The sequence below is a fragment of the Lytechinus variegatus genome, chromosome 4, assembly GCF_018143015.1.
Source record: "Lytechinus variegatus isolate NC3 chromosome 4, Lvar_3.0, whole genome shotgun sequence".
In the NCBI taxonomy this organism is placed as follows: Eukaryota; Metazoa; Echinodermata; class Echinoidea; order Temnopleuroida; family Toxopneustidae; genus Lytechinus; species Lytechinus variegatus.
Genome location: NC_054743.1, coordinates 28,451,820 through 28,479,448, shown reverse-complemented (window position 1 = coordinate 28,479,448; position 27,629 = coordinate 28,451,820). Strand labels below are relative to the sequence as shown.

Here is a 27,629-nt window from a genome sequence, read left to right as displayed (position 1 = left end):
ACTGAAACAAAACAGAAGATGCATTTGATAACACAGTAACGGGATGAATAGCTCCTAGTTAAGTTAATCGAAATACTTGCCATTTGAAGCATGAATAGATGCACCTAGTAAAAGCAATAGTAACGTGATATTTACAGTCATCATGTTTACAATCGTAATTGTTGAACTCTGCTCTACTTATTCCTTTCCGTTGAGAATATAGGGATGAAAGGTGCACCCAACTGAAGACAATTGCCATACATATAAAGAAATATATTAAAGAAATAGGAACGCCCAAATTATGGAATTGTTTCAGAAGTCGTCTTATTGTGCTGCTTTCGGGCAGTATGATGCATCAGTTTGCTTTCAAACGAACACGAAGACAGTGGAGATCAAATAAGGTTTAAGTGCTCCCAATGATGTTGCTTCAATAAGGAAGGATATTGAGTACGTGTGTGAGGGGCCAAACAGGCCATTTATATGACAACTATGAAACCATACATCTATTTAAGATTTGTCCAATACATGTATTGTTTTAACCAATCAGAACGCAGGAAACTATACATCTATCCCACCGACCCGATCCAAGCTCGTTTAGTTGCATGGTTAAGCAAGCCAAACTGACATTATTCCGCCCAACTAAACGTCCATGCATCCGTGCTAGTCCATCCAATACATGTATAGTTTAACCAATCAGGTCGCGAGAAAATGTACATCTATGCCACTATTCCACCAAACTATACATCCATGCATCCATACCAGTCAAGCTAATACGTGCATAGTTTTGGCCAATCAGAACACCAGAAACTATATACATGTATGCCACTATTCATTGCAACTATACACCTATACCCACCAAGCCAATACATGTATAGCTTTAACCAATCAGATCACCAGAAACTATCAATGTATGCAACAAGTTAATTACACTTATACATCCCTCTGCCATTCTCAGAAAAACGTTTCAATTGATGGGGAGAAAAATCGTAAAAATTAAGTCGACAGAATGGGTTGAAAGATGCATATTATGAAAGTACCATGGACGAGAAAGTGGCAGCAGAAAAAAGGGCATCTTGCTGTTGCATCAGTTTGAAGTACTGACCGGGTTAACTCAAGCACTGAGCTACGGAAGTTGATAATCAACATTGTCCAGGTTTGTTACTCAGTTATATCAGTTTTGGAATAAATGGAATAAAAATGCGCACGATGCAGTTGGAGAGTTGTAGCAAAACAAAAAAGGCTGCAAGATATATTATGAGATATGATTTTTTCAGAAGCAGCATGTTACAAAATAAGATATGATGTATTATAATAATCATTACACTTCTTACATTCAGTTTAATGTTCATTATTTTAATGAGGCATCCCCAAAATAACTTTGCCTCTATAACCCGAGACCCATTCTGGGAATCCCACGATGTTTTATTATCAAACTATTGAGTGGCATGTAATCAATCTTAGTTATGGAATTTAAATCAAGTTACAAATTGAAATACCTATTTTGTTGGACTAGCGAATTCCATCTTCAGGTATTCGTATCACGTTTTTTTTTCATAATTCGAAATTAATGTTGAAAAAAAATGTTTTAAACGGAACAGGAAACGGACAACTTTAATTTTTTTGCTGTTGTTGTTGTATTTCGTTGGAATGAGAAAACCAAAGCGTCACAGAATAGTAGTTCATCTTAAAAGTTTCAACGAACATGCCAATATCAGGCCCGTAACGAAAAGGGATTCCCTGTGTACCGAGGAACCCTGCCACTTGCCGACAGCAAAGAGAGAGGGGGAGAGAAAGGAGAAGAAATGAAGGAAACGATGAAATATATAAAACAAAAAGGAAAGCGAAAGAAACAAAGGGCATCAAGGTCGCGTTTTAAGTCAATATGCAAAAATTATTCTAGAATCTATATGATCTAGTGGAGATTTGAGTTAAATTACTTTGTTTCAGCGAGATACGCAATTTCGCACGATGTTCATGATTACAAAAGTGCTGAATAGCCCCAAAAAAGTGTTTGATAAAGCCCCTTTTACACCTTCACGGATGAAACACGGATCATCACGGATCTCAGTCCGTGATGATCCGGGGTGCCAAATTTGTATTTTTCTAGCATTCCCGGAGTGAGTACGGAGTTAACTGGTTATTAACACGGATATTTACGGAAAAGTACGGAGTCTACAAGGATAGGCAAGGTAGCAATAGGGATCCTGTTTGATATGCTCCCGGAGTCAACACGGAATACCCGGATGATCACGGATGTTACTGGGTCTTTACACGGACTTTACCACTTCTTGTCGCCGGCATCTTGCTAGAATGAAGTTTCGTCCCTTTTTGCAGCATCTGGAGCATGCTCGTGCTTGGTTATGAATACGGACTATAGTTCGTGTACGCAAACATTTGACCCCGGATAAAGCCGGTATCAACAAGGATCACCCGGTTCTTACAAGGAGCCTCCCGGATGCATTCGGTATAGCTACACGGAAGTACAAGGAGTCTACAAGGATGAACACGGATGATTATCAGTCCGTGTACTCCGGGATGAAAAATTGAACATGTTCAATTTTTCTCCCGGACATGCCGATACATCAAGGATGGCGCCGAATGAGTAGCCGGAGTGCACACGGTAGTCCCGGACTGCACACGGATGACCCCGGATTGACAATCCGGGATGATCCGTGTTGCTTCCGTGAAGATGTAAAAGGGGCTTTAGCGAGATACACTGTTAAAGAACCGTGATTTTACAGGGAAAAGGGGAAGATTTTCCAGAAAGCAATAACATAATCATTCTGTAAATTCATAAAACAGGAATTTTCCTGCAATTTAACAGAACAGGTCTGTTTAAAAGGGGAAAAAGGGTGTTTTATTTAAGGAAATTTGTAAGATTCCATACACCAAATACCAACTTACAGGTGTTCCCAAGACTCTGCTGCAGGAACTCCTTTCATTTTAAGGATAAATTTTCTAACAGTGTATTGCCATTGCATTCCTAAATGTCACGAGTGTTAGAATGTCAAGTTTTCAGGTGAGGATATAAAAAGAATTAGCTTGAGCTTCGCACTCGCACTATTGATTAGTGGGATATGATTCCTCCTCATGGGTCATTAAAACGTCCAAAAGAGGTCACTGTTTTCAGTTCAGTACGTTACGAATTTCAGCTCGCGATGACGGAGTCATTTAATTTTTTTATCCAATCCAATGCAATGATACAGCGCATTAAACAATGGCAATTCAACATGTTCAATCTTTCTGGTAAAGAAACAAGCTAAGATAAGATTAAGAATAAGTGAGTCCATGCAATGCTAGATTGATAGGTTAAAGTTCAAGTTTCCTTTATTTAATTTCGACGGAACATATTACACAAATATAAAATGATTACCATACTAATCAATACAAATGAATATACTATGTAAGAAATAAAAGCATACAAAGGAAATACATGAATGTTTCGTTAAGCAATTAACAATAATGATAATCATACAATTATAATACATACACTCAGGGTAGAACTAAATGTAGAACAATCACGAATGAACATTTGCATGGCTATTTTTTATTTATCCTTTTAATAAAGTAAACGTTGAGGAAATGGAGGGATCCACTGAAAAGCAGGGCTTGTTTAATGCGGATCCCTCAAAGAATTGGATAAAAGATATATTAGTATAGGTGTAGACAACGACATGAATGAGGGGGATGTAAAAAGTTGATGTGACGGTTGATAAATGGAACATGGAGCTGATGAAAGGAGAATGCAGAATAAACAGTAACCGAGAGGATAGGGTGCTGCTTATGTGTGGGTGAAAGAGGAAGAGAGGAAAGAGGAAGAGAGAGAGACAAAAAGATGTAAAGAAAGGGGGAAACCAACACGAAGGAGGGAAGTACATTGTAAGACAAATGTTGTCGTTGCTTACAGAGTTCCAGTATTTAGGGCCGTAGAAATCATTGTTTTTGTGCAAAGAGAGAGAGAGAGAGTGGATACAGGGAATATGGAAACGAATGAATTATCGGGTCGGGTAACTTTGAGTGGTGTTGTCTTATGTAAACATCATAATCAAAATGCTTGGTAGTATATGTATTATCAATTTGTACATCAACTGCCCTGTTTGAAAAAGAAAAGAATACTGTAAATGTAGGATCTGACTGAGAGTTAAACCTTAAATTATTGGAAACACTTGTTCTAGTGTTTAACCTACGTTACATGAACCTAAAGTTAATGTAGTAAAGCGTTTTTTAAGTGTTTTTACTGTGCAGATCGAGAAAGAAGAAGCGAAAGAAAGGGGTGGGGTCCGAAGGAAAGAAGTGCTTAAACGGAAAAAAACATATAAGGAAAATGAGAAAGATAAGATTCTGTATTTACATTTATTAGATGTAAGTAGGTAAAAAGGATTCCCGTTTCATGTCTATTGATACAGCAATCAACACATATGAGAGAAATGACGTTACAAAACGGGAGCGTGTATAAATAGGATTTAACGGAATAAAACCGATCCATACATTCGATTCAACTCCACGCCTGCAATAATGACAGTTGAAGAATCCTTCCCTCTGTCTTCTGCATTATCAGGGTTTCATCAAGAAAAGATAAAGTTCATCAAATGGAAACAAGGCCAACTACAGCTCTATCTCGTCAACATGCCGGATACTTTGCACTTTCTATTCTTACACAATTTTTTCGCATGTTGTGATCTCTGGAACATTCCCGTCAGAGTAAAGCCCTTATTAGACCTCTTGACAGTCAATTGACTTGACTAAATTAGAAAGCTAATAAGCACATACAACCAAGCAACGAAAGTGACAAAAAGTAGGAGAATAAACAAAAATTTGTCGCAGACGATGGCCACTTCCTGCCACGCCTTGTTAATCATTTCTGGATCACTGCGAATGCTCAGAGTGTCCAATTCTTGTGGTTTACTAATAGTCTTGACGATATCGTCTGCTTTCGTATCGTGCTTCCCATTTTCTTGGTTCTGTGCCGCGACGTTGGCGCTGTTCTGAAGAGTTGGGTTGGTCATTGAATCGAGTATCCGGAGTCTAAGGAGAAATTGATGATTAAACACAGTCGTGACAACTATAACAAATTATTCATTACCAACTTCTTATTACTCTTCTCTGGAGAGGAACTGTTAAAATCAAGAATCTTAACCCATCTAAGAGTGAAGAGAACAAAGTATTATGATGTGTAGGTCGGCTAAAGGTACATGTATCTACATGTATACATGTATATATTCTTAGCCAATTGGCTGAAACAATGGAAATCATATATATGAACGAAGAAAAGCGCCGAAAGTGACTTTTACTTCAATGCCACTTTCTGGACAAGGACTAGATTTCGGATCACAGCTAAATCCCACGTCTCCATGTCCCACTGCCCCTCCCTTTTTATTTTATGATTATAGTTTCAGTAGATAAATTGAAGGAAAGGGTTTCAGTGATCAGGTGTCGGGGTTCGTAAAATAAAGTAATTTGTTTAAAATGAAGTAATTTTTTAAAATGAAGTAATTTCGTAATTCGAGAATCTTTGTGTGTCATTGAACCATATGACATGGTGACACAAGTGGAAAGAGCCCGCTTCATGAACGGAATTCGTGGGTTCGATTCCCGAAAGAGTCATACGTCATACGAAAGACTTATAAAAATGGAACCTGAATCTGTCTTCTTGTCGACGTATTTGAATGAAACAGTTGTTACAGTCTTAAACTGTAAACTCCTGCTATAGTGTAACTCGCTCCCTAGCTTGTTGAAAATGTGTCCAGTGTGTGCGCGCACTGCCTGCCTCTGTGTTGCTTGGTCCCATTATTTTGTTTGTACACCAACGCACCGGATGCACGCAGAGTATCCCCTGCATGTACACGTACACTATCGCCCATGATTTGCTCGAAATGAAAAATATACTGCACTTTTTTACCAGGTTATTATATGTCTTAAATCTCTTTTATTTTGTGATAAGAAAGATGTGTTTTTTTAGAACGGACTACAACCCCCACCCAAAAGAAAACCTTAAGTAGTTGGGAAAAAAGAAACATACAGAGTGTTTGTGCGTGAATATTTTGTACTGAAGTGATTTTCTCGCAAAAACTCGATCCCCATTCACTGTGCGCTCGTACATTATATTTGCAATAGAACACTTTTACGCGAACTTACCCGTCGAGTTACACTATAAGCACTATTCGTTTATAAGATCGCAACAACAGTTCAAAAAAAGCTGAAGTGGCTCTCCTTGGTGATATCAAGAAATATGATTATTATGTTTTGTTTGTTTTCATTTTTCTTGGGTGGGTTCACTTACTCATTAGCCTTCTTTTGAGCACGCAACATGGCGGTACACTCTGCGTTGGTGTAGAGACGCATGATGAGCGGGCTCAGCATTGCTCGTCTTATCCAGTCCGGTATCTGCCGCCTTCCACCAGTGTGGTACAGACGCAGGACAATGATGGAGCATATCACCTCGGTACAACTTAACCCAATCATCACTATGAAGAAGATCACTGTTGGACATTAATGTTTAGATGTGTTTAGACGCTACATGCCTTACAAAGTGAAATCTTGAAATTTTAAGTGAAAATGAATTGAGCCGAACACACTTCTTGAGTCAAGGCTGCCACAATTTGCTTATGAACACCAATGCGTGCTGATATAGATAGATGCTTCATATTATTTTATTATGATATATCACAATTATTTGTCATGGAACAGGAAAAATTAATAAAAACGGCTATTTGCGGCACATAACCTTCGAGCTATTAATAATCATCCTAGTTAATTTTACCAAAACCTTGGTCCCTCGTGCCCTGTTCACAAATATCTTTTGAACCTGTATCTCTTTACTTTCTCCGTTATTGGTGTTATTATAAAGTGACAAATGGAATGAGATATTTACCAATGATAGAAGTAGTTTCTCCGCTTGGCGGAAGCCTGTCGGCTACGAGCTGCTGGAAGAGGATCAAAGCCAGAAGGTTACTGACTGCCAAGGTCACCTTCTCACCGGAAGCTGGATGAAGCCAGCAGACGAGAGCCATCAATGCCGTCAGGAGAATACATGGGACAACGACAGTGCGGGTGTAGAAACCTGCAATACGATTATTTCATTGGCACAAACATGGATGACTGGTTAATCGCACGGATGATTGCATGGATGAATACATGAATGATTGCATGAATGCATAAACAGGATGGACATTGAGATGGTGAACGCATGATCGCATTCATGTCTGGCCTATGCCATCAGTTCACACCAGGCTTATCCAAAGAATGATGATCGAATGAATGTCTGAATTAGAAAAGTCTTGAAAACACGAGTGTGTGAATGCGTGAGTGTATATTCATGGGTTAATGTGTATATACATGAATGAATGATGCGCATATTTATTTTATTGAACGCAAAGATGCATTCACTTGTGCACTCATTAACTGCCTAAAAATTAGTGTGGATCTGTGCACGGACCTATTACAATAGGTCCATGATCTGCTGTGCGAATGCGTGAATGTATCTTATCTTGATAATTGATAGGATTTCCCAAATGATGGACCTAAGTGAGTGCATTCAGCAACGGAGACTGAATACACATCATGACAAATAAGAATGAAGGGACAAATAAGCACAGACGATATTTCAATGCATTCATCCAGTGTATGAGTACATGCCCGCGCCCGCGTGAATGAATGGATGAATGAATGATTGCATTTGACGTCATGTTTCGATTCCATCGTAAACGTATGAATGTGAAAGAAAATGCCAATCACCAGAGAATCATACCCGATGGTCTAAATATAATTACACGAATTTAACAAACACATTCGGGTAAACCAGAAATGCGGTGAAATCACAAGATGCTTTGTTAGTGTACAATGATAATGAAGATGATTGCAAGGTTTGTAGCTGAATACCAATATGAATTTCAGAATAGCGCAACGGGAATATTCGGCTGAAAATTATTTCAGAAATAGGTTCCTACTTACTTGATTGTCGGTGGATTTCAAGGACAAACTGGACCGCACTCCATGAAAGGTTGAAGCAGCAAGATTCAATGACCAGGTTACTTGCTGTCGTCTGTTCGAGTACCCAAACTCCATTTTTACGAAATATATCCACGTTGGCATCAGCTTCTGTTGACATTCGAAAATTGACCTTATATTGAATAAAGGAATAAATTAAAGAAAATAAAATTTTAAAGGTATTTCATCTCATTGATTTTAACGGAGATAAAATGATTTATTTTATCTGAGATAAAATGGATCACAGAATACTACCACAGGACAGGGCACGACAGGACAGAAAACAAGATACACAAAACACTACATAAAACAAGAAGAAAAGACCAGTGAGAATAAAGAACATAAACAAAAAGGAGAAAACAAGAAAACTGCACATTAGCAATCAATAGATAAAATGAAGGTAAGAGGGGAGGGAAAGCGGCAATAAGAAAGAGAGAAAGAGGAGGAAGCTGATTAGGCAGAGACGTTGGAGATATGCGATTTAAATTTATGGATAAAAATTTTCTTTCATCCTTTACCATGTTTACTGAAACCTAAATGGGTCGGTCTATTGCGCACTGATTCCAAAGGTTTGTACCGGTAAAAATATATGTGTATATATTTTCAAGAAGAATGGTTCTATATAGCTCTCGGTTGGGGAAAGAGTCCGGTGGTCCTTGTTGGATAATGATGACTATTAAAATTTAAAGTGAACATGAATTAATCAAATATTTGGTAGTTCAAATTAAAGATTATAACTATACAGTGCGTCCCAGAAAAAACGAAACCGAGATTTAGCGATCATTTATCATAACTTAATCATAAATAAAATAGACAAATGACCTACCAAGTTAAAGCTTAGAATCTCCTCTTTCATCTGATATTATTTTTCATTCACGCATGAGTGAGCAAATACAATTTGAAGAAAGGATATCAAAAACTCATTTGGCGGGGGTTATCTGGGTTTCAAAAAGAAAACCACATTCTCCTCTTTAATTTGAGACCTAAATTACAGAAAATGGTCAAGAAATAACAAAGTTCTGGTCATTTGAAATAAGGCTTGAATTTCAATAATTTTATAAAATGAAGAGGTTCTCCAGGCTGGCTTTCAAACTCACTCAATACTCCGTTTTGTTGACGATCAGCCATGCATTAAATCTTTTGTTCACCGTGCGAAGGCTTCTGTGGGAAACCGGTGAAAACACGTTTATCTCATGAAATTATGGAAATACAAGCCTTATTTCAAATGACCAGAACTTTTTTTATTTCTTGACCATTTTCTGTAATGTAGGTACCAAATTAAAGAGCAGATATTGAACTTTTCAGAAATGTGGGGGGTTTTTTAACCCAGATACCCCTCGCCAAATGAGTTTTTGGCATCCTTTCTTCAAATTGTTTTTGCTCACTCATGCGTGAATAATAAATAACCTAAGTAATATCAGATGAAAGAGGAGATTCTAAGCTTTAAATTGGTAGGTCATTTGTCTATTCTATTTATGATTAAGTTATGATAAATGATCGCTAAATCTCGGTTTCGTTTATTCTGGGACGCACTGTATAAATCACCGATCTTCAAAATAATATGTTTATAGAACAATGCATCAGCATGTGAACAAAAATCTGCACAACGTCTAATTCTTACTTTATCTGCAGTCTCTGACCAAGGGCCAAATGTCAAGTTACAATATTGGACATCATAGGGGAAGTATGTGATATCGATAGGACAGGCTGTGGCGATGATGGCGGGAAAATACCAATTCATGCTCCCGTTACTCGATGCAACGATGTACGTATCTGCGTAACTGATGAATTCTTTGACGACACTGAATGCAACAGGGGTAAAAAAAAAACGAGATGGAATAGGGGGTAAGTAATTATGGAGCAGAAGCGCATTGTCGAGGCATGCAATTTATACAAACGAAGGACATGATTATAATTTTATATTGTTGGTAAGAAGCAGGTTTTCGTTGAACACTCTTCTAAAGTGCATAAGAACAAAATAAGGTTTATCTTAAAGATGAATTAGTAATCATAGAAAACTTCAACCACAAAATCACTTTAATCAAGCAACAACAAAAAATGCATTTTTTCACATCTTGGAAACGGAGACGCCAGTCCCGGGGGCCGTTTCATAAAGCTGTTCGTGAGTTAGGAGCGTCTTCAAGAACGACTGGTGATCGTTTCTTATGCGCTAAACCATCGCCCATATCATAGCATTTACCACAAGAAAGGATCGCCAGTCGTTCTTAAAAGTTGCTCTTTACGAACAGCCTTATGAAAAGGCGCCCTTGACCCAATTATCTCAGATCGCGAAGTTAAAGGACAAGTCCATTCCAACAAACGATTGATCTAAATAAAGAGAAAAATTCAGCAAGCATAACGCTGAATCTGTCGAAAAAAAAGTCGGATGTAAAATAGAGAGTCATGACATTTTCGAGTTTTGCTCAATTTCACAAAATATTATACGCATATTTTGGTTGGTATGCAAATGAGGTGACTGATGAAATCCCCAGCATCTTATTATATTGAAAGGACAAGTCCACCCCAACAAAAACTTGATTTGAATAAAAAGAGAAAAATTCAATAAGCATAACACTGAAAATTTCATCAAAATCGGATGTAAAATAAGAAAGTTATGGCATTTTAAAGTTTCGCTTCATATCACAAAACAGTTATATGCACATCTCGGTCGGTATGCAAATGAGGAACTGATGATATCACTCACTCACAATTTCTTTTGTTTTTCATTATATGAAATATGAAATATTTTTATTTTCTCGTCTTGTCATGTGAGATGAAGTTTCATTCCTCCCTGAAACAGTTTGTGCTTCAGGCAAGGAGGTCCTAATCGTCAAATTCGTAAAAAATTGAAATATTGTATATAATTCAAACAATAAAAAACAAAAGAAATAGTGAGTGGGTGACATCATCGACTCTCTCATTTGGATGTAACTGGGTCGTTCATATAACTATTTTGTAAAAAATAAGCGAAACTTTGAAATGTCATAACTTTCTTATTTTACATCCGATTTTGATGAAATTTTCAGCATTGTGCTCGTCTGATTTTTCTCTATTGATTCAAATCAACATTTTTTCTGAGGTGGACTTGACCTTGAATATGAGATATGTTTAATTCTCTCCTCATTGCCATCTGAAACAGAGCTTTATTCCTCACTGAACATGTGGTATTACCATTGTTTTAACGTTTTGTGGTTCAATCAAAAGGGTACTTATTGTCAAATCTGTACTGAAATTAAAATATCTTTTTTAACATTGTATAATTCAAACAATACAAATAAAAAACAAATAGTGAGTGATGGACATTATCGAGTCTCCTAAAAAGTGAAACCTTAACCTATCATGAACTTCTTATTTTACATCCGATTTTCATAAAATTTTCAGTGCTGTGTTTGTTTCATTTTTCTATATTGATTCAAATCCCAAAATATTAGAAATGCAGACTTTTAAAATAAACTGTTCTCTCGCCTCGCTCCCAGCCATTTTGTCAAATCTGCGCACCGTTTAGGATTATGCTATTGAATGTGCCTCACTTAATCATTATTGTCCCCCAGCATGGATAGGACAATAATCTTAGTAGACGATTAAACATTTGGCATTTCCAATATTACACGCATATTCGTGTCAGTTTGCACATAATGATCCGACGATGATTTTATGAATACACTGAACATGCATTTATGGGTAAATAGGGGTTCATGATTTATCCTCATTTCTCACATAAATTTCGACGAGACGCCTTAAATATTGTACATTAACTGATGTCACTCAAACGGATTATGAGTGTCTTTGAATGTCCCATTTTTTCATGTACAATTTGGAATAGATTAGTTTACAAGAAAGGTGATAGAAAGATTTGAAGTTAAAAAAAAATACAGGGGTAAATATGGCAGAGGTAAAAAAAAACATAACTTGTAGGTCTTACTCACTCTTGCAATCAAAATTCATAGCAGACGCCTTGCATAATACAACGTATATAATGGCGAATTCCTTTTCTTTAATGTAGATCATGTAGTATAGCTACAGGAGGGCGTGTAATACAGATTTCCAAAGAATACATTATGGATAAAGAGTTTGTATCACCATAAGAAAGAGCAAAAAGAGACATGGGGGTCATTTCATAGTCCATCAAAGGGAGAGGTGTTTAGATGTGACACCACCCATTTTTGTCGCATTGCCAATGGGAGGATCTTCATATCATCAGTGATCGCAATATTCATATGCTCATAACTTTCTCATTATTTGTCCGATTTTTCTCAAACTTTCTATGATTTTATTCTTTGATTATTCTGTTTCCACACAAGCCCACTTGTTCTAAAGATTTCAATCCCCTGTAAGGATGCTTTGCTCGATGTAACTCTCTATAAAAAGGGGTGGTAATTTGCATTCGCATATCTTGGGTCCATATCGATTGAGCCTAGTTGGATTGTGTCTAATTCTTCGAATATCTTAAAATTAATAAATGGACATGTCTAACCTAAAAGTCAGCTCTGCTTTTTCTAATCTGTTGCTCCTTATATACCTGTGAGAGAATAGAGTTTTAACACCACAGTTTTTACAGTGTTTGTTGTAATTTTGACATAATAATTACTAAAGATGATTCTTAAAGCGCGTTTGTATTCTTTCTGAAGGTTGTCTTTGGGCAATTGTGAGACCTCCGCTCCAAACTGGAGCAGCAAATTCAAATATTGGCCGAATATAGCAAATGAAAATTGTAACTAAATCCTCGCGAGAAACACCGTAATTTACTGCAGTGCGGAGCATCTACAGTTTTGCATTTGCTGTCTTTTCCATATCGGGCCTATATAAGGCTTATCATCCTTTTTAACTTATTAATATAAACGAATGATTTACCACAATGATTGTACCCTTTACATCTTCATCACCATAATGATCAATGTTATTCGTTTGTCACTATTGGGTTGGTCTAATTGCATTTATAATGAGAGAAGTCATGCAGACGTGCCTTTCATACTATTTCATTGATAAGCAAACCAATATCATTAGTGTAATGAAAGAGATAAAGGTCATAAACATAAGGGAACCAAAACTGAAAATGAATTTTAATAATGGATTCGGAAAGTGTGCAGATATCATTAATCATTAAAATACGAATTAGAGGCAAATATGGGGGCCAGCATTGGTGATAATTTTCAAATGATATTTTCTACACTGTCGCATAACTTGTTATTATTTGGGGCGAAAAAAAAATTACATGAATGCAGGTTTAAGTGGAAGTATATTATGTCGTGTTCCTTAACTTTCAAATTTCAGTGTGTTCCTGCCGGGAGTTTGATGTGATTGTTGCGCATAAATCAACTACTAATGTTAATGGAGGCATATTATATACATATCAAACTTGTCCAAATTGTTGGGTTCACAAGCGGATCTTTTTCTTCTTTCCAACATAGCAAGATATTTTTTGTACCTTGTGATAACCCATGCACAATGATTGAAGTCGATTCGGCAATTAACATGATTAAGAATTTTTCCCTTGTTTTCATAACCTGATATAATACATAAAATTAGTCATTTATAATAGCACATTTTAATATCACAAGTCTGAAATAGTTAATATAACAATCATTGTATCGTTTTTAGGCTGATATCGACTTCTGTTTTTTTTTACCCCTCCTATTTTTACATCTTTCATTTTTTCCTATGTCATTTTTTCATCTATCCGCAATTTTACCATTGCCATTCTTACCTTTGTTATTTTACTTGCGCCATTTTTATCGCCGCTATCTTTGCCTCTGACATTTTACCCCCTCCATTTTACCTGATTTTACCACTATCTAATGAGTTACTATAGTGCCTCTTCTTGTTTCCCTAAGTTGTCTAAGAAGGAATAGATAAATTCCAGTTTCTATACTGAAGACACATCTTGTTATTATTATTTGATGGAGGTATAATCTTTGTTTGGTTGTTTTCATAGTGCCCACATCATAACATCCTGGTTTCATATGCAACTTGATTTAAATTCATTCAATGAGCGCATATATCAAGTACATGTATATGGTAACAAATACGTGGATATATCTTACTTTTGGTATAGTACGATGTCGGGAAGCCAAACGTCACTTCTTTTAACAGTTACGTAATCGACCCCGTTGAAATCCATTGGATCCCACATCATGTTCTCATCCCTCCATATCTGAATAATAAAATGACAATAATGATGATTTTGAAGATTACGATGATGATGATAGTGATGATAATGATAGTAAATCGAAGAAGAATAACAATATAAAGTACTACTACTATTATAACTACTACTACTATTACTATTACTACTACTGCTGCTGCCACTACTAATGATAATAATGATAATAATAATAATCATGAAAATGATTAAAATTCAATAATGACAATAATAATAGTAATAACAATATTAATAACAAACATTGATGATAATTATGTTTCTTATAGTATTGACGATAACCATTATGAAAAAAAATGATACAAAACATCCTGTTTATAAAGGATAGACCAAAGTAACATGCAGGAAACAAAAATTTCCATTAAAAAAAAAATCCGTTATGGGTGACAGGGGCGACTACCTATGTGTTCATATCACAAAGGTGGTGTGATGAGGGAAGAAAAAAAGGTGAAAGAAAAGGGAAACGTGTGAAAACTAGCCCAAGGAGAGGTCTGACAGCCCATTTACCCGGTAAAAAAAAACATAATTTGAATGATTCCAGTGAATATTTAGCACGTGTGAAACCAACTAGAACATGATTAGAATCACGAACGCTAATCACAGTCACGATTACAATAGCAATCATCATTTGATTCAAGAGTCACGTGTGAAAGACCCTACGTCACTTTCTTATATTGCACTCATCCCTGATATTCTCTTGTTATAATGACGTATTTTAGTTCGTCTTTCCCCCATATCAAAGCCCTCTGGATCGCCCATACTCGCTTTCCGTGTTTATATTTGCCTCCTATACCCTTCCTCGTCCATCAAGCTTGCTAAACATTTTTGTTTTATTTTCGTTTGCTTGTGTGTTTTTTTGGGGGGGTGGTTGAGAGGGGTTGGTTAGTATAATCAAGTTTTCTGTACTTAACAAAATGCTTTTAGATACAAATTACTATGCATATCTTAGTTGCAAATTTATCTAAATAGTGTTAACTTACCATTCGCATATATGCTGATAGTTTTACTTGCTGATTCTCCTCATCCTGTAAAAATAAATGAGATTATTATTTTCAACAACAAAATTCAGCCCGTCTCAAAGGTGAACGCTATAACTAACCATGGACATGATGGGGGTAGAACAGACTAACAATATTTTCCTTTACTTGTGTAAAAAAGATCAATACTTGGGAAGCTGGATAGCTTGACCAATTAATGATAAAATACACTATGTCGGAATGTATATTGGGTTCAAATTAAAATACATTTTTAAAAAGTTAGATAAAAAAATTTTGTTTAATGAGTCAGCAACAAACATTATATTATTCGTAATAGTTTGTCAGCTTAACCTGGTTAAAAAAAAGTCTTATGAAATCGAGTAAAAGACAGAGGCAGTTGTCATCAGTGTGTATCATTTACACATGTACACAAATGAACACACACACACACCATAGAGCCGCTGCAGACACGCGCACACACCTACCCCCAATATAGAATGTTCATGCATGACTTGTTTTCATCTTCGCTTTTATGACAACATGTACACATGTAAAAGTACTGTACTTACAAACTTGATGAGCTCGACCGGAAGGAGGCGGAAGGATACATTCGTAGGTCGGCTGACATCACTCACCGGTCGCACTGTGATTGGTCCATAGTTGTCAAGCAGATGCTGTAGTAGAATGCTCCGATTGTTTCGTCCTGAAGTTAAAGCAAAACAAAAACTTCCAAGAGCTATTTATTGTTTACATATATTTTGTAATGCTCAGTTTGCACAGTAAAAGAAAGTACAAGATATTTTTGTCACGCTAGTGCTCGAATATAAAATTTTTATAAATGAACAAGTTAGTAAAATTCTGCCTTATTAATTGTCAATGTTTTCTTGACATTTACAACTGCGAGTAAAACGGATCTAAATGGGATATATATCGTACATTTGACTTTATTTTGCATAAAAAAATCAAATAATTAAAACAATATAACATTAGAAGAATTAGCATGGTGTACAAATCAGACATGACATCATTCATCTAAATTAGATAATACAGCGATTTGAAATCAAAGACAATTTAAAATGTGATATATGACATGTATGAGGGAACCTGCAATAGATAGCAACGCTTGTACAGTCTGTCGGATACAAAAAGAGGAAGTCTTTATATGTAGGAGAGGACAATAACATGATTCGATTGCATAAAGAATTGCCAAAATATTACAACTGTTGGTATTTGAAGAGTGTACATAAAAAAATGTGTTTGCCACTATTACTCAGCCAGTGCGTTTTTAACAATTTTTTTGTAAAATTCACTATGTAACCTACTCAGGAAAATTATGAAAATTAATCGACATCAATTTCAATTTACATTTGAAAATATTTGAATGCATATTATTTACAATGTTTTTAATTTCATATTCAGTGATCGAAGTAAAGAAAATAGTTTTATGATTGGGTTTGTTTAAAGGGGATTCTAACCCAAATTAAAAACTTTTTTTGAGAAAAAGAAAAATCAGGCAAGTTGATAGTTGAAAGTTTGAATGATATTGGACAAACAACATGAAAGTTATGAATTTTTAAAAGTTGTAAATATTGGTAATCACTATACCCATGGAAACTTCAAATTGGCCGCATATGGGATGTCATAGTGATATAAGGCAAGGACTACTCTTCCATGTACTCCAATACATATTATGACTATGTCATTTTTTCCAAATGTTTTATTTCAAATTATATTTTTTTTCTTTCATGAGGACATAAAACAATATACAACCTTGGTTATCTTTAGATTACTGCCCCAGGGTAACGGGTACAATAGGAGAGAACCACAAATACCTGATAATAAGTACATGGCCTATGGGAAGTTGCCCTTGTCCCTAATTTACTTACCCAGTTGCCAATTTGAAATCTACATACTATTAGCGATCTCAATTTTAAAGCAGCTATAACTTTCTTATTGCTTGTCTGATTTCTTTCAAACTTTCACTATTCTGTTTAATGTGTTTTTCTCTTTCCCAATACACAATATTTTATGGCCAATGCTGGATTTCCCTTTAAGTGTTGGAATCTATTATCAGTTTTTGGAATATTTTTAGAGAGAGTCGTACCATTATTTACAAAATTAGCCATAGCAGCAGGATTGACAACCAATGCATTATGATTAATAATTTCTTTTTGAACTCCTTTGATTTCTTTGTGTGCAAAACATTATTGATCACCTTCCACGTACTCGATGAATCCTTTTTGCACTTGCTGAATTAATCAGCAAAATATGTTTTAGATAACATAAGAAGGATGTAAGTACCTTACGATAACGAACGTATTTCCTTTCAAAATGACTATTTTCTGGGTTATTTTTATATTTACAATATATATAACCATCAATTCGACGAATACTTCACCCCCGTTGATTATGATTATTTTATCTATTTTCTTTTGTAAAACATCTTCTGTCCCAGCGCTTGCGTGTATCCACCATCGCATTTACCGCTATTTCCATGGACGTATTGATTTTTCACATTAGCTATCAACTTCCCTACTTCAATAATCTCTCGCAATCTGAGCTGTAAGATTTCTTAAGGCCTAAAAGTTAATAATATTCTATCAATATGAAAACAAACATCTAAAACAAAAACTTCGCAAAGAGTCAAGGTCAACTATATAGTCGATTATTTACTATAGTGTATATACCAGATTAAAGTTCGAATATTTATGACGAGCACTATAAAAGCATTGGTATGATTAGTAACCTTTACCTTTCCCTCTTGTACTGGTTTTAATTTCTTCTAATGTATTTTTCAGTATAGCTGGTGGCGATCAGTTTATTTGTACTCATTTTCTCACAGATTCCCCATCCACTGTGATTCTTAATTCACCATCTTATCTGAGATTACGATATGTAGGTAAAAGAATATCTTATTACTGTACTCCTACATGTACGTCAACTTTTCAGTTAAGTTTTATTCAATGTGGGGACGTACATCCGAACCCAGGTCCAACCCCTAAAAATAATGAGGATACTTATGCCAACTGTAATTATACAAATAATATATCTAAGATGTGTGCCATTAGAATTAAGTATGACATCAATACCCTGTACCAATTAAATTCTAAGCAATACAATGTATCTTCTACCATATGGTCCACATTAAATGATTTGGGTATTTGTAGAGGTCGAACAAGAAGATGTCGAAAAGGGGGAAGATGTAGACGACGACGAGCGCATCAAGAGCTACCTGAATCCCAGACATCTAATGAAGTCACAAAAGATTCAGTGACCTTAGCCCTGTGGAACGCCAGATCACTGAATAATAAGACTCATATGTTCTGTGACCTCATGATCAACAATCGAGTCGACATCGCAGCTATAACAGAGACGTGGTTCACAGGTGATCATCGCGATGACATCCCACTAGCACAGATATCATCCACCCTCCAGAGCTATATCGTACATCATCAGCCAAGAGAGGGTCGTCTAGGAGGTGGTGTAGCTGTATGTATACATCAATCCTTCAAAGTCAAGGAGTTTAAATCAACCAATATCTTCACATCATTTGAATACATGGATGTACTCGTTACTGCTCATGGACATGTTCCGGTTCGACTTCTGGTCGTGTATCGCCCACAACGAACCGCTTCTGGACAGTCTACTGATCAGTTTTTTCTTCAAGAATTTTCTACACTTATGGAGCAGCTTGTATCTTCAACGCATCGGTTACTGATTGTTGGTGATTTTAATTATCACGTGGATATTGCTACGGACTCAAACTCTGTCAACTTTCTGAATGATATTGCAGCTCTTAACCTTCAGCAACACGTCCATTTCCCAACACATACAAATGGACACACATTAGATCTGGTTCTTACACGAGCAAATGAGGCCTTCATTAGTAATGTATCAAAAGAAGGTTATCTACCATCCGATCATGTAGCCGTCACTTGCTCTTTGAACATTCGTAAACCAAAGCCCCAAAAGGTACAGATCAGAACTCGCAAAATCCAAAATATTGATCTTGAGGCATTTCGTCAAGACATTCTTGTGTCTGAGCTATACTCTACCCCCTCGGACACCATAGATGGACAGGTTGACCGGTTTGAGTCTACACTTTCTACTCTTCTAGATAAGCATGCCCCGGTGGTTACACGCGTCATTACAAGCCGACCTGAATCTCCTTGGTATGGTGATGACCTGCGAGAACTTAAGCGTGAACTTAGGGTATTAGAACGTAAAGCTTTCCCACGTGGTTTAGAGATCGATCGGGAGCGTTTCCGAAAGGCAGCCCATCAATACAGTAACAAGCTGAAATCTGCAAAGAGTTTGTATCATCGAAACCAGCTTAAAGACTGCACTCCGCGTGAACTATTCAAGACGATTGAACGGTTAACGCAGCCTACCACTTCTTCAGTCATTCCCAGTATAAATAACTGTAACTCAGTAGCTGAATGTTTCGTTGATTTCTTCAAAGAGAAAGTAACAAACATAACCGATCAGCTAAAGGTTACATCTTTGGCTACATCTTCGCCGAGTGGCATCTGTGAGGAGCTTTCCAACTGCAAGTCATCATTTACACACTTCAAAACAGTGTCAGATGAAGAAGTACGTAGGGTAATCATGCAGTCCTCTACATCAACTTGTGATCTTGACCCCATTCCAACATCATTTCTTAAGCAATTACTACCTGAGCTTGTTCCTATAATGACAGAAATCATTAATGAATCATTTATATCTGGTTGCTTCCCTAGTAAATTTAAGTGTGCTAACATCATTCCCAAATTAAAAGGAAATTCTCTGAACAAGGAAGAGCTTAAAAACTACCGCCCTATTTCAAATCTAAGATTCTTTGCCAAGATCTTGGAAAAATTAGCTGCTTCTCAATTACAAGCTTATCTTAACGAATATGATTTACATGCCAAATTTCAGTCAGGTTATCGCCAATACTATGGTGTAGAAACGGCTCTTCTTAGGGTAACAAACGATATTTTGATATCATTAGACAGAGGTGAAGAAGTTATTCTTATATTACTAGACTTTTCGTCAGCTTTTGACACCATTAAACACGACATTCTCCTGAAACGTTTAGAGTATATATTTGGGATACGTGATCTGGCTCTACGATGGTTTCATTCATATCTTTTAGGTCGAAGCCATCGTGTCGTCATTGGAAGTGAGAAATCAACTTTCCACTCTTTAACTCAAGGTGTTCCTCAGGGATCTGTACTGGGGCCGATCTTATTTACACTGTACACTTCCCCACTTGAGTCAATCATTGATAAGTTCAAAATACAAAAAATGTTTTATGCGGATGACACACAACTGTATGTTACCCTTAAAAAGTTTAAGGATTCTGACCCCACTGCTGAAATTACACAATGTATTCAAGAGATTAAAGAATGGTCACAGATCAATAGCCTCAAACTAAACGGTGAAAAAACAGAGTTTTTACACATTTCCTCACGTTTCCGAGAAACAGAATCAATCCAGATGTTAAAACTTGGTGGAATGGACATACGCGCAAGTACTTCTTGTAGAAATCTAGGAGTTATATTTGATGATAAATTGACATTCGATGAATTTATATCGCAAAAATGTCGCTCTGCATCATATGCCTTATACAAAATTGGTAAACTTCGTGAATTCTTGGATAAACCCACCACTGAAAAATTGGTACATGCTTTTGTTTTATGTCACATTGATTTCTGCAATAGTCTCCTTTCAGGATTACCTATTAAACAAATTAAAAAACTGCAAACCATTCAAAATTCAGCTGCGAGATTAGTAACACGAACACGCAAGTATGAAGCAATTACTCCAGTTCTCAGAGAATTACATTGGCTCCCTGTCCGTTCCCGGATTGTATTCAAACTTCTAGTTTTTGCACACAACTGTTTTTATAAAATTGCCCCGTCCTATTTACTCGATTTAGTTTCATATTACCAGCCATCCCGAAATCTTAGATCAAGCTCAAAAGCATTATTTGTTGTTCCCTCTGTCTTTACAAAGTCATATGGTGAGCGTGCTTTTACTTATGCCTCTGCTGTCCTCTGGAATGCTTTACCGAATTCAATGAGATATCAAAGTGATTTATGTACATTCAGGAGATCCCTCAAGACATATCTTTTCAATGCATAAAAAACTAACTTTGAACTAATGGTCCAATCTAAATATCTCGATTACTTTATTCTTATATACCTTTCACTATTTCTTCTCTAAGCGCATAGGGACATGCTATGCTATGTGTGATGCGCTATACAAGAATTGAGCATTATTATTATTATTATTATTATTCCCTCCCCCTCTATGTATCTCTCTCTCTCTCTTTCTTTTTGTCCTTTTTTCCGCAAGAAAAATCCTGGGGGCTCCCGAGCAGCCCCACCTCCCAAGCCTTTCGTCTCCTTCTCTCTCCCTCTCTCACATATATTCTTGTTTCTATCTCCACCCCCACCCCTCTTTCTCTCTCATTTTCCCTTTTTCTTATGATCTTCATGACTGTATTTTCTCTCCTCCATTCTCCCCAACTGCTTTCATTATTTTGTACACACTCACATTACAATGTTCATTTCTGTATACATTGTATAGTTTTTTTACAATCATTTAACGAAGACCGATAATATTTTTTTCATTTCGCTCTTGTTGATGTGAAAAAACACTGAGGTTTCTGTCTCTGCTTTAACATAATTCTAAATCTCTCCTTTGTGCTCCTTGCTAACAGTGGTGTAATGGGACAGAGATACTGGGGGCAGAATATGGTGTTTTGGGCACCCCCCCCAAAAAAAAAATTATATTGAATCTAACATTAATAGAGATTTTAGCATCATTCTAGAAAATGCTATTTGTCTTCCATTTTAATCTTCTTTCTTGCTCTTTCCCCTTATTTTTCTTATTTTCTCTTGATCGTGAACCCCCTCCATTTTACGTGAATGATCGCAATCATCGCGATACATTTCTTTCCCATCACTTTCATTAGTGGAGGAAAATCCCACAGAGCAACCATGGATGCTAGAAGCTCATTATGAAATGACCAATAGCTACCAGATAATGCAAACACATTAACTCTCGTACCTGATGTAATCGTAAATCAAACAGTGACAAACTGTGTCCTCGAATGCCAATTTCCAAGTGGCCTTTGACGCCCTCAGATACTAGTTAATAATGAAGGTTTTGAATTATATACCTTGCTTTCTCTTTGTATTCGGTATACACCTATATGTGTATATAATATTTATTTGCCGTTGAATTTCCTGTAGTGAGCAATAAGCCTATATCATACTTCCCTGATAGGGATGCCGAGTGGCTATCCATTACTTGGAAAACTTGAATAATTCCCACTACATTATCGGATCAGTGCAACGGTGAAAGGTTAATCCTGTTTGATCAATTGATTTTGAAAATCGAATGACACACACACATAATTATGAAGGATCAGTTTCTGAATCTAATGGCCTTGAATGAAATAAATCGGAAACTGGAAGTAAAATTATTCTCGCGGTATTTACTTAGTTGCTTCTACTCCCATCCCAAAATAACCCAACCGGTTTTCTACCTCTCCTTTTTATATCAAATGATTATTAGATTCAACGACTTCATATTCTCGTGTTTTCATGATGTATTATTTGTTTTCATATAATCACAAAATGAATTATTGGGTCAATGGAAACAGCAATGTCAATTTCCACATTTAACTTGTTTTAATCCCTTAAAGCCGTGTATTTAACTTTTGGATCCATACAGAAATGAAAAAAATGACTGATATTCATTTCATTTTTATTCAAACAAATTAATAAACATTTATCATGATCATAACGTATGTATACAAAAGGCTTTCCTTCTAAAAGAAAAGTACATTCTTTAAATATGAAATTCAAATTTTAAAAATTCAATGGTCCCGAAATTTTGAAGTTTAATAGATGACATTAATTCACATCATTACACCTTAAAGTTATAGACTGACATATACAATGAAACATATTAAAGTACAAAAGATAAAGAAGGAATAGTGGAGAGGAGGAAATCGTTCCTATCTTCTAGTTGTTAGTATTATCGTTATTTATTTTGTTTTTTATTTATTTGGCTTTTCCATATCTTTAACAAGAGTCGCCCCTTTGTAATCCTAAAAGGACTGGGGGCCATGATCCCCCCCCCCCCGACGCTTCGCGCGATATTTGCGAAACGCAAAGATAGCCACGCAAAATTGTATGGCCTCTCTTTTTTTTTTTTTTAAAGTCTCGTGCAACTTTTGAGACTAAATTCGTGACATACGGGTATACCATCGCAACGTCATGTGACTTTGTACGAGGCTATGTCATGCCGGAAATGGCTCATTTTATACTTTGTTTACAAAGTCTACGGGAGATGAAATTCATAAAAGGGTGATTATTTTTTGTTCTAATTGGTCTGCTACATCAATTTACGGTTTAATTTAGTTGTTAAATGGTCTGTAATAATTTCTATTGAAGAAAAAGAAAATGAAAAAAAAATACATATGTGTATTTTTTTTGTTTTCAGAATTCCTTATAAAGTAACTATTTTAGCATGGCACATAATATGGATATTCAAACTAAGCGTGAACGGTTCATAAATAGTTAGTTGAAGCTTATAACATGCTCAATCAGTGCTCTACATCCAATGATTTGGACAGATGACAGTAATAATTCCCTGGTCGAATATAGACATGTGCCAAAATAAAATAAGAAAAAACTACCCGCCCCCCACCCTCTCCACCAAAACACGCACACAAGTACAAAATGCTGGCCTCCAGATTGAAAAAAAATATTTTCTTCTGTTTGACGAGAAAATGGTGGTTGGGAAGTAAATTATTCTTTTTGCACTGTTAATCACAAGAAGTGGAAAGCTGAGTAGTAGGTTGGTTGGATTGGAGAGGTGAGAGAGGCTTGAATAGAAGAGCGGATCGAGGCTGGCTTGAGTCGGTGAATAGAGCTGTAGAGCAGGAGCAGGAAAGAAGATTAATCGGTGTGACGGGCAGGTTGACGGTCCTTCTTCAGGAGTTCTGTTTGTCCTGTTTCGTTAAGTTGTTCTGCCCCCCTCCCTTATTTTCTACGAAGACAACATAACCATGTAACCTGATGTACTTCCTACCATATCAACCTGATGTTTTGTGCTGTAAATTGGATGATTTCCGTTACCCATTGGATTATTATGAGAATGACTTACATACTCGTGTACTGATGGTCAGAAACAATTAGCCATAATCATGACAATACACGCATTATCATATCAAAATGATCATGATTATTGCCAGTAATGTCTATCATAACCATAAAGTGATACTCATAATACATTGAAGCATGTATCCGGACAGCAACTATCGATATCAGGCCAATATTATCCATGAAAAAAAAATCTGAATAAAATATGAAATTAAACTGAAGTTGCAATTAATAAAGTAAGCATGAAGCATAAAGTTGCAAAGTAAGGGGGTGAGTAGCTTCTAGTTAAGCAAATTTAAATACTTGCCATTTGAAGCATGAATAGATGCACCTAGTAAAAGAAGAAATAGTGTAAAGTTTGCAGTCATCATGTTCACGATCGTGATGGTTGAACTCTGCTCTACTTATTCCTTTTCGTCGTCAATATAGCCGAAGATGAGCTCAGTTGAAGACAATAAAATATTGTCACACTGGAGACAACAAAATGTTGTCACACACAAAATCCAAAAGAAATACGGAGGAACGTACAAATTATAGGATTGTTTACAGAAAAGGTCGTCTTATTCGGTTGCTTCCGGACAGAATGATGCATCAGTTTGCTTTCAAACGAAGATGAAGCCAGTGGTGATCAAATAAGGTTTAGATGCTCGCAACGTTGTCGCATCTATCAGAAAGGATAATGAGTGTGTGTACGGTTTAAGGGGAGTAAGCTAAAACTGGAGTTGGGAGGCGCCACGTTGGTGAAGTTCATCTAAACTGGGTTATCCCATCGATTTTACATACTCTTACCTTCGTTGTCATTTTCAACTTTTCTTATTTAGTGCTTGTATTCTGCGTGCAATCCCGTCAATGGCATTAACAAGTCAGCTCAACATTGTTTAAAACGCCATTTTATGATAAAACTTCAGTACTACAGAGTTGCACAACACAGATACCTGGGGGTTTTCTACTCCATTTTCATCGTATTCCATCTTTTTACTTCGTAACACCGGGTTGGATACATGAATCTGCATAATGCTAAATTAATAAATTATATTGTTTTGCCTACAGGGTTGTATTTCATATGCATTATTCACGAAAATCATGGGTAAATAAAAAAAAATGATGGAACGAATTTAAAGTTTACTTTTATGCAGAGCACAAAAATCCGTACACCTAATTATTCAGCCACATGCACAAGTTGGAATCAATACCATGTATGCTTATTCCATTTATTGTGATAAAAGAGCTATGAATCAAGTGTAATGCCGTGCTCAATGCAGTAAAATGCCGAGCCGGGAATCGAACGCGTTAAACCACTTTGATACGGCACCATCTTACCTCCGCTCGATCCCTGACACTAAAACACAAATACATGTAAGGACATCCACACCCCTCTGTCTTAAAGTTTATTATTCTATCCAGAGAAATGCATTAACCCCCCCCCCCTCTCTCTCCCTCTTTCTTCCTTTTACTTTCTGTCAAGTTTTTTTTATTAATCCATAAACCCCTTTCATCATCTCTTCAACCCACACACACGCACACCCCACAACACACATACCCACATTCACATTTATTACTCACACACACTTCTCAAAACATTCCCTCTACTGCTCTGTCTCTCTCTCTTTCTCCCTCCCTCTCTCCCTCCAATTTCCTCTTGTAATCCCTTGTATGTTCACTTAGCCTTACTCGCAAACACACATACATTCACCCACCCACACTCACCCCAAGCAGTTACAGCAACAGCACTCCCTCGCGCACATACACTTCCTCTTTCTGTCGACTCGATTCCTCCTTCAAATATAACCAATTAGCCATAGTTCAACTGGAAATTTATTCGGCCTTCAGTCCCATGCGTAAATAAATTTTGCACTTTTTGTGTTTCCTGTTGCCATGTGAACAGCTCTATTATACCTCCCATTAAATGTGATGTATGAACTAGATATTAGAAAGTAAATGCATTTGAATACCCGTTCATGATTTTTTTGTTTGCGTAACCATTAAAATGATCAGACCAATAAACTAAGGTAGATTGTTGAGGGAAGGAAGTGATAATAACCTCTACCGTCAAATGAAGAGTTTAGTTGCAAAAGGGGTTAGGTCATTTTGGACCATTCCAGGAAAACCATGTTTTTTATTCTCACTTTGCAAAATTGCAAAAATTTTATGAGAAATTAAATTGTCATGATATACTAACCTATTATGTAAACATAAAATTGGGTATAAAAGAAATCTACCTCTCTTCAACTGTTTCTATATATTTTATTAAAAATTATAATTGTGGACCTAAGCCCTTTTGCAAGCAAACTGAATGAATCCAATCTCTTTTGATTAAAAAGGTGATTTTTCTTTGCCACTTTCATTCACGTTTTCATTTGAATTTCAAATTGTATTTGGTATCATCGGAGCGTCTAAAAATTTAGAAGTTTAGAGACAGAAAACAATAAAATGTATGAAAAATGGACCTAACCCTTTTTGACAATTAAAATCTTCAGATGAGTTTAGTTGCAAATGGGGTTAGGCCCACTCCAAGAAAGTCATTTTTTAAATTCTCCCATATTGCAATATTCTCATAGAAACTTAATTTTCATGATACACTACCATGAGAACATAATTATTGGGTATAAAAAAAAATCTACCTGTGTTCATATTTTTAAGATATTATCTAAAAAAAATTATGTGTGGATCTATTCTCTTTTGCAACCAAACTGAAATGGATCCAACCCCTTTTGAAAAAAGGTTTTTTTTGCCATTTTAGTTCACTTTTTGATAGGAATTTCAACTTTTCTCTGGCATCATCTTATAAAGCAACTAAAAATCAATACTTTGAGACAAAAAAAATCAAATTTGATGAAAAATGGTGGGTCTACCTTCTTAAAGGGCAGGTAAACCCCAACAAAAAGTTGATTTGAATAAAAAGAGAAAAATCCAACAGGCATAACACTGAAAAATTCATCGAAATCGGATGTAAAATAAAAAAGTTAAGACATTTTAAAGTTTCGCTTAATTTCACAAAATAGTTATATTCACTGCCTTGTCGGTATACAAATGAGGAGAATGATGACATCACTCACTATTTCTTTTTGTATTTTATTATATGAAATATTCAAATTTTCTCCGTTTTCGTTTAAAAACTATTAATTCCTCCCTGAACATGAGCAATTAGCATTGTCTAATACTATAGGTATAGTGTTCAATCAAGTTGGTCCATATTGTCAAATCTATATAAATGAAATATTGAATAATTCAAACAATAAAAAAACAAAGGAATTAGTGTGGGACAACATCGACTGTCTCATTTGCATGTCTATGAGTTGTGCATAACACTGTTTTGTGAAAAATAAGCGAAACAGTAAAATTTAATAACTTTCTCATTTTACATCCGAT

At 36.0% G+C, this 27,629-nt stretch overlaps 1 protein-coding gene across 1 annotated transcript; it reads right to left on the bottom strand.

The window, feature by feature from the left end:
- Nucleotides 1-3,299: 3,299 nt before the first annotated feature.
- LOC121413770 (neuronal acetylcholine receptor subunit alpha-10-like) lies at nt 3,300-24,900 on the bottom strand. Its single transcript, XM_041606709.1, has 9 exons — nt 24,568-24,900; nt 15,669-15,802; nt 15,103-15,147; nt 14,007-14,116; nt 9,587-9,767; nt 7,930-8,098; nt 6,851-7,039; nt 6,260-6,458; nt 3,300-5,004 (listed from the first exon to the last, which is right to left on the bottom strand). The coding sequence occupies exons 1-9, from the start codon at nt 24,629-24,631 to the stop codon at nt 4,722-4,724; spliced, it is 1,374 nt and encodes a 457-aa protein (XP_041462643.1). The 5' UTR covers nt 24,632-24,900; the 3' UTR covers nt 3,300-4,721.
- Nucleotides 24,901-27,629: the final 2,729 nt, after the last annotated feature.

Coding starts and splice junctions, on each gene's coding strand:
- LOC121413770 (XM_041606709.1), bottom strand. CDS start 24,631: ATGATGACTGCAAACTTTACACTATTTCTTCTTTTACTAGGTGCATCT. Junction 7,040..7,929: donor TGAAATCCACCGACAATCAA/GTAAGTAGGAAC, acceptor ATCGTATTGCAG/GTTTCTACACCCGCACTGTC. Junction 6,459..6,850: donor AGAAACTACTTCTATCATTG/GTAAATATCTCA, acceptor AATGTCCAACAG/TGATCTTCTTCATAGTGATG.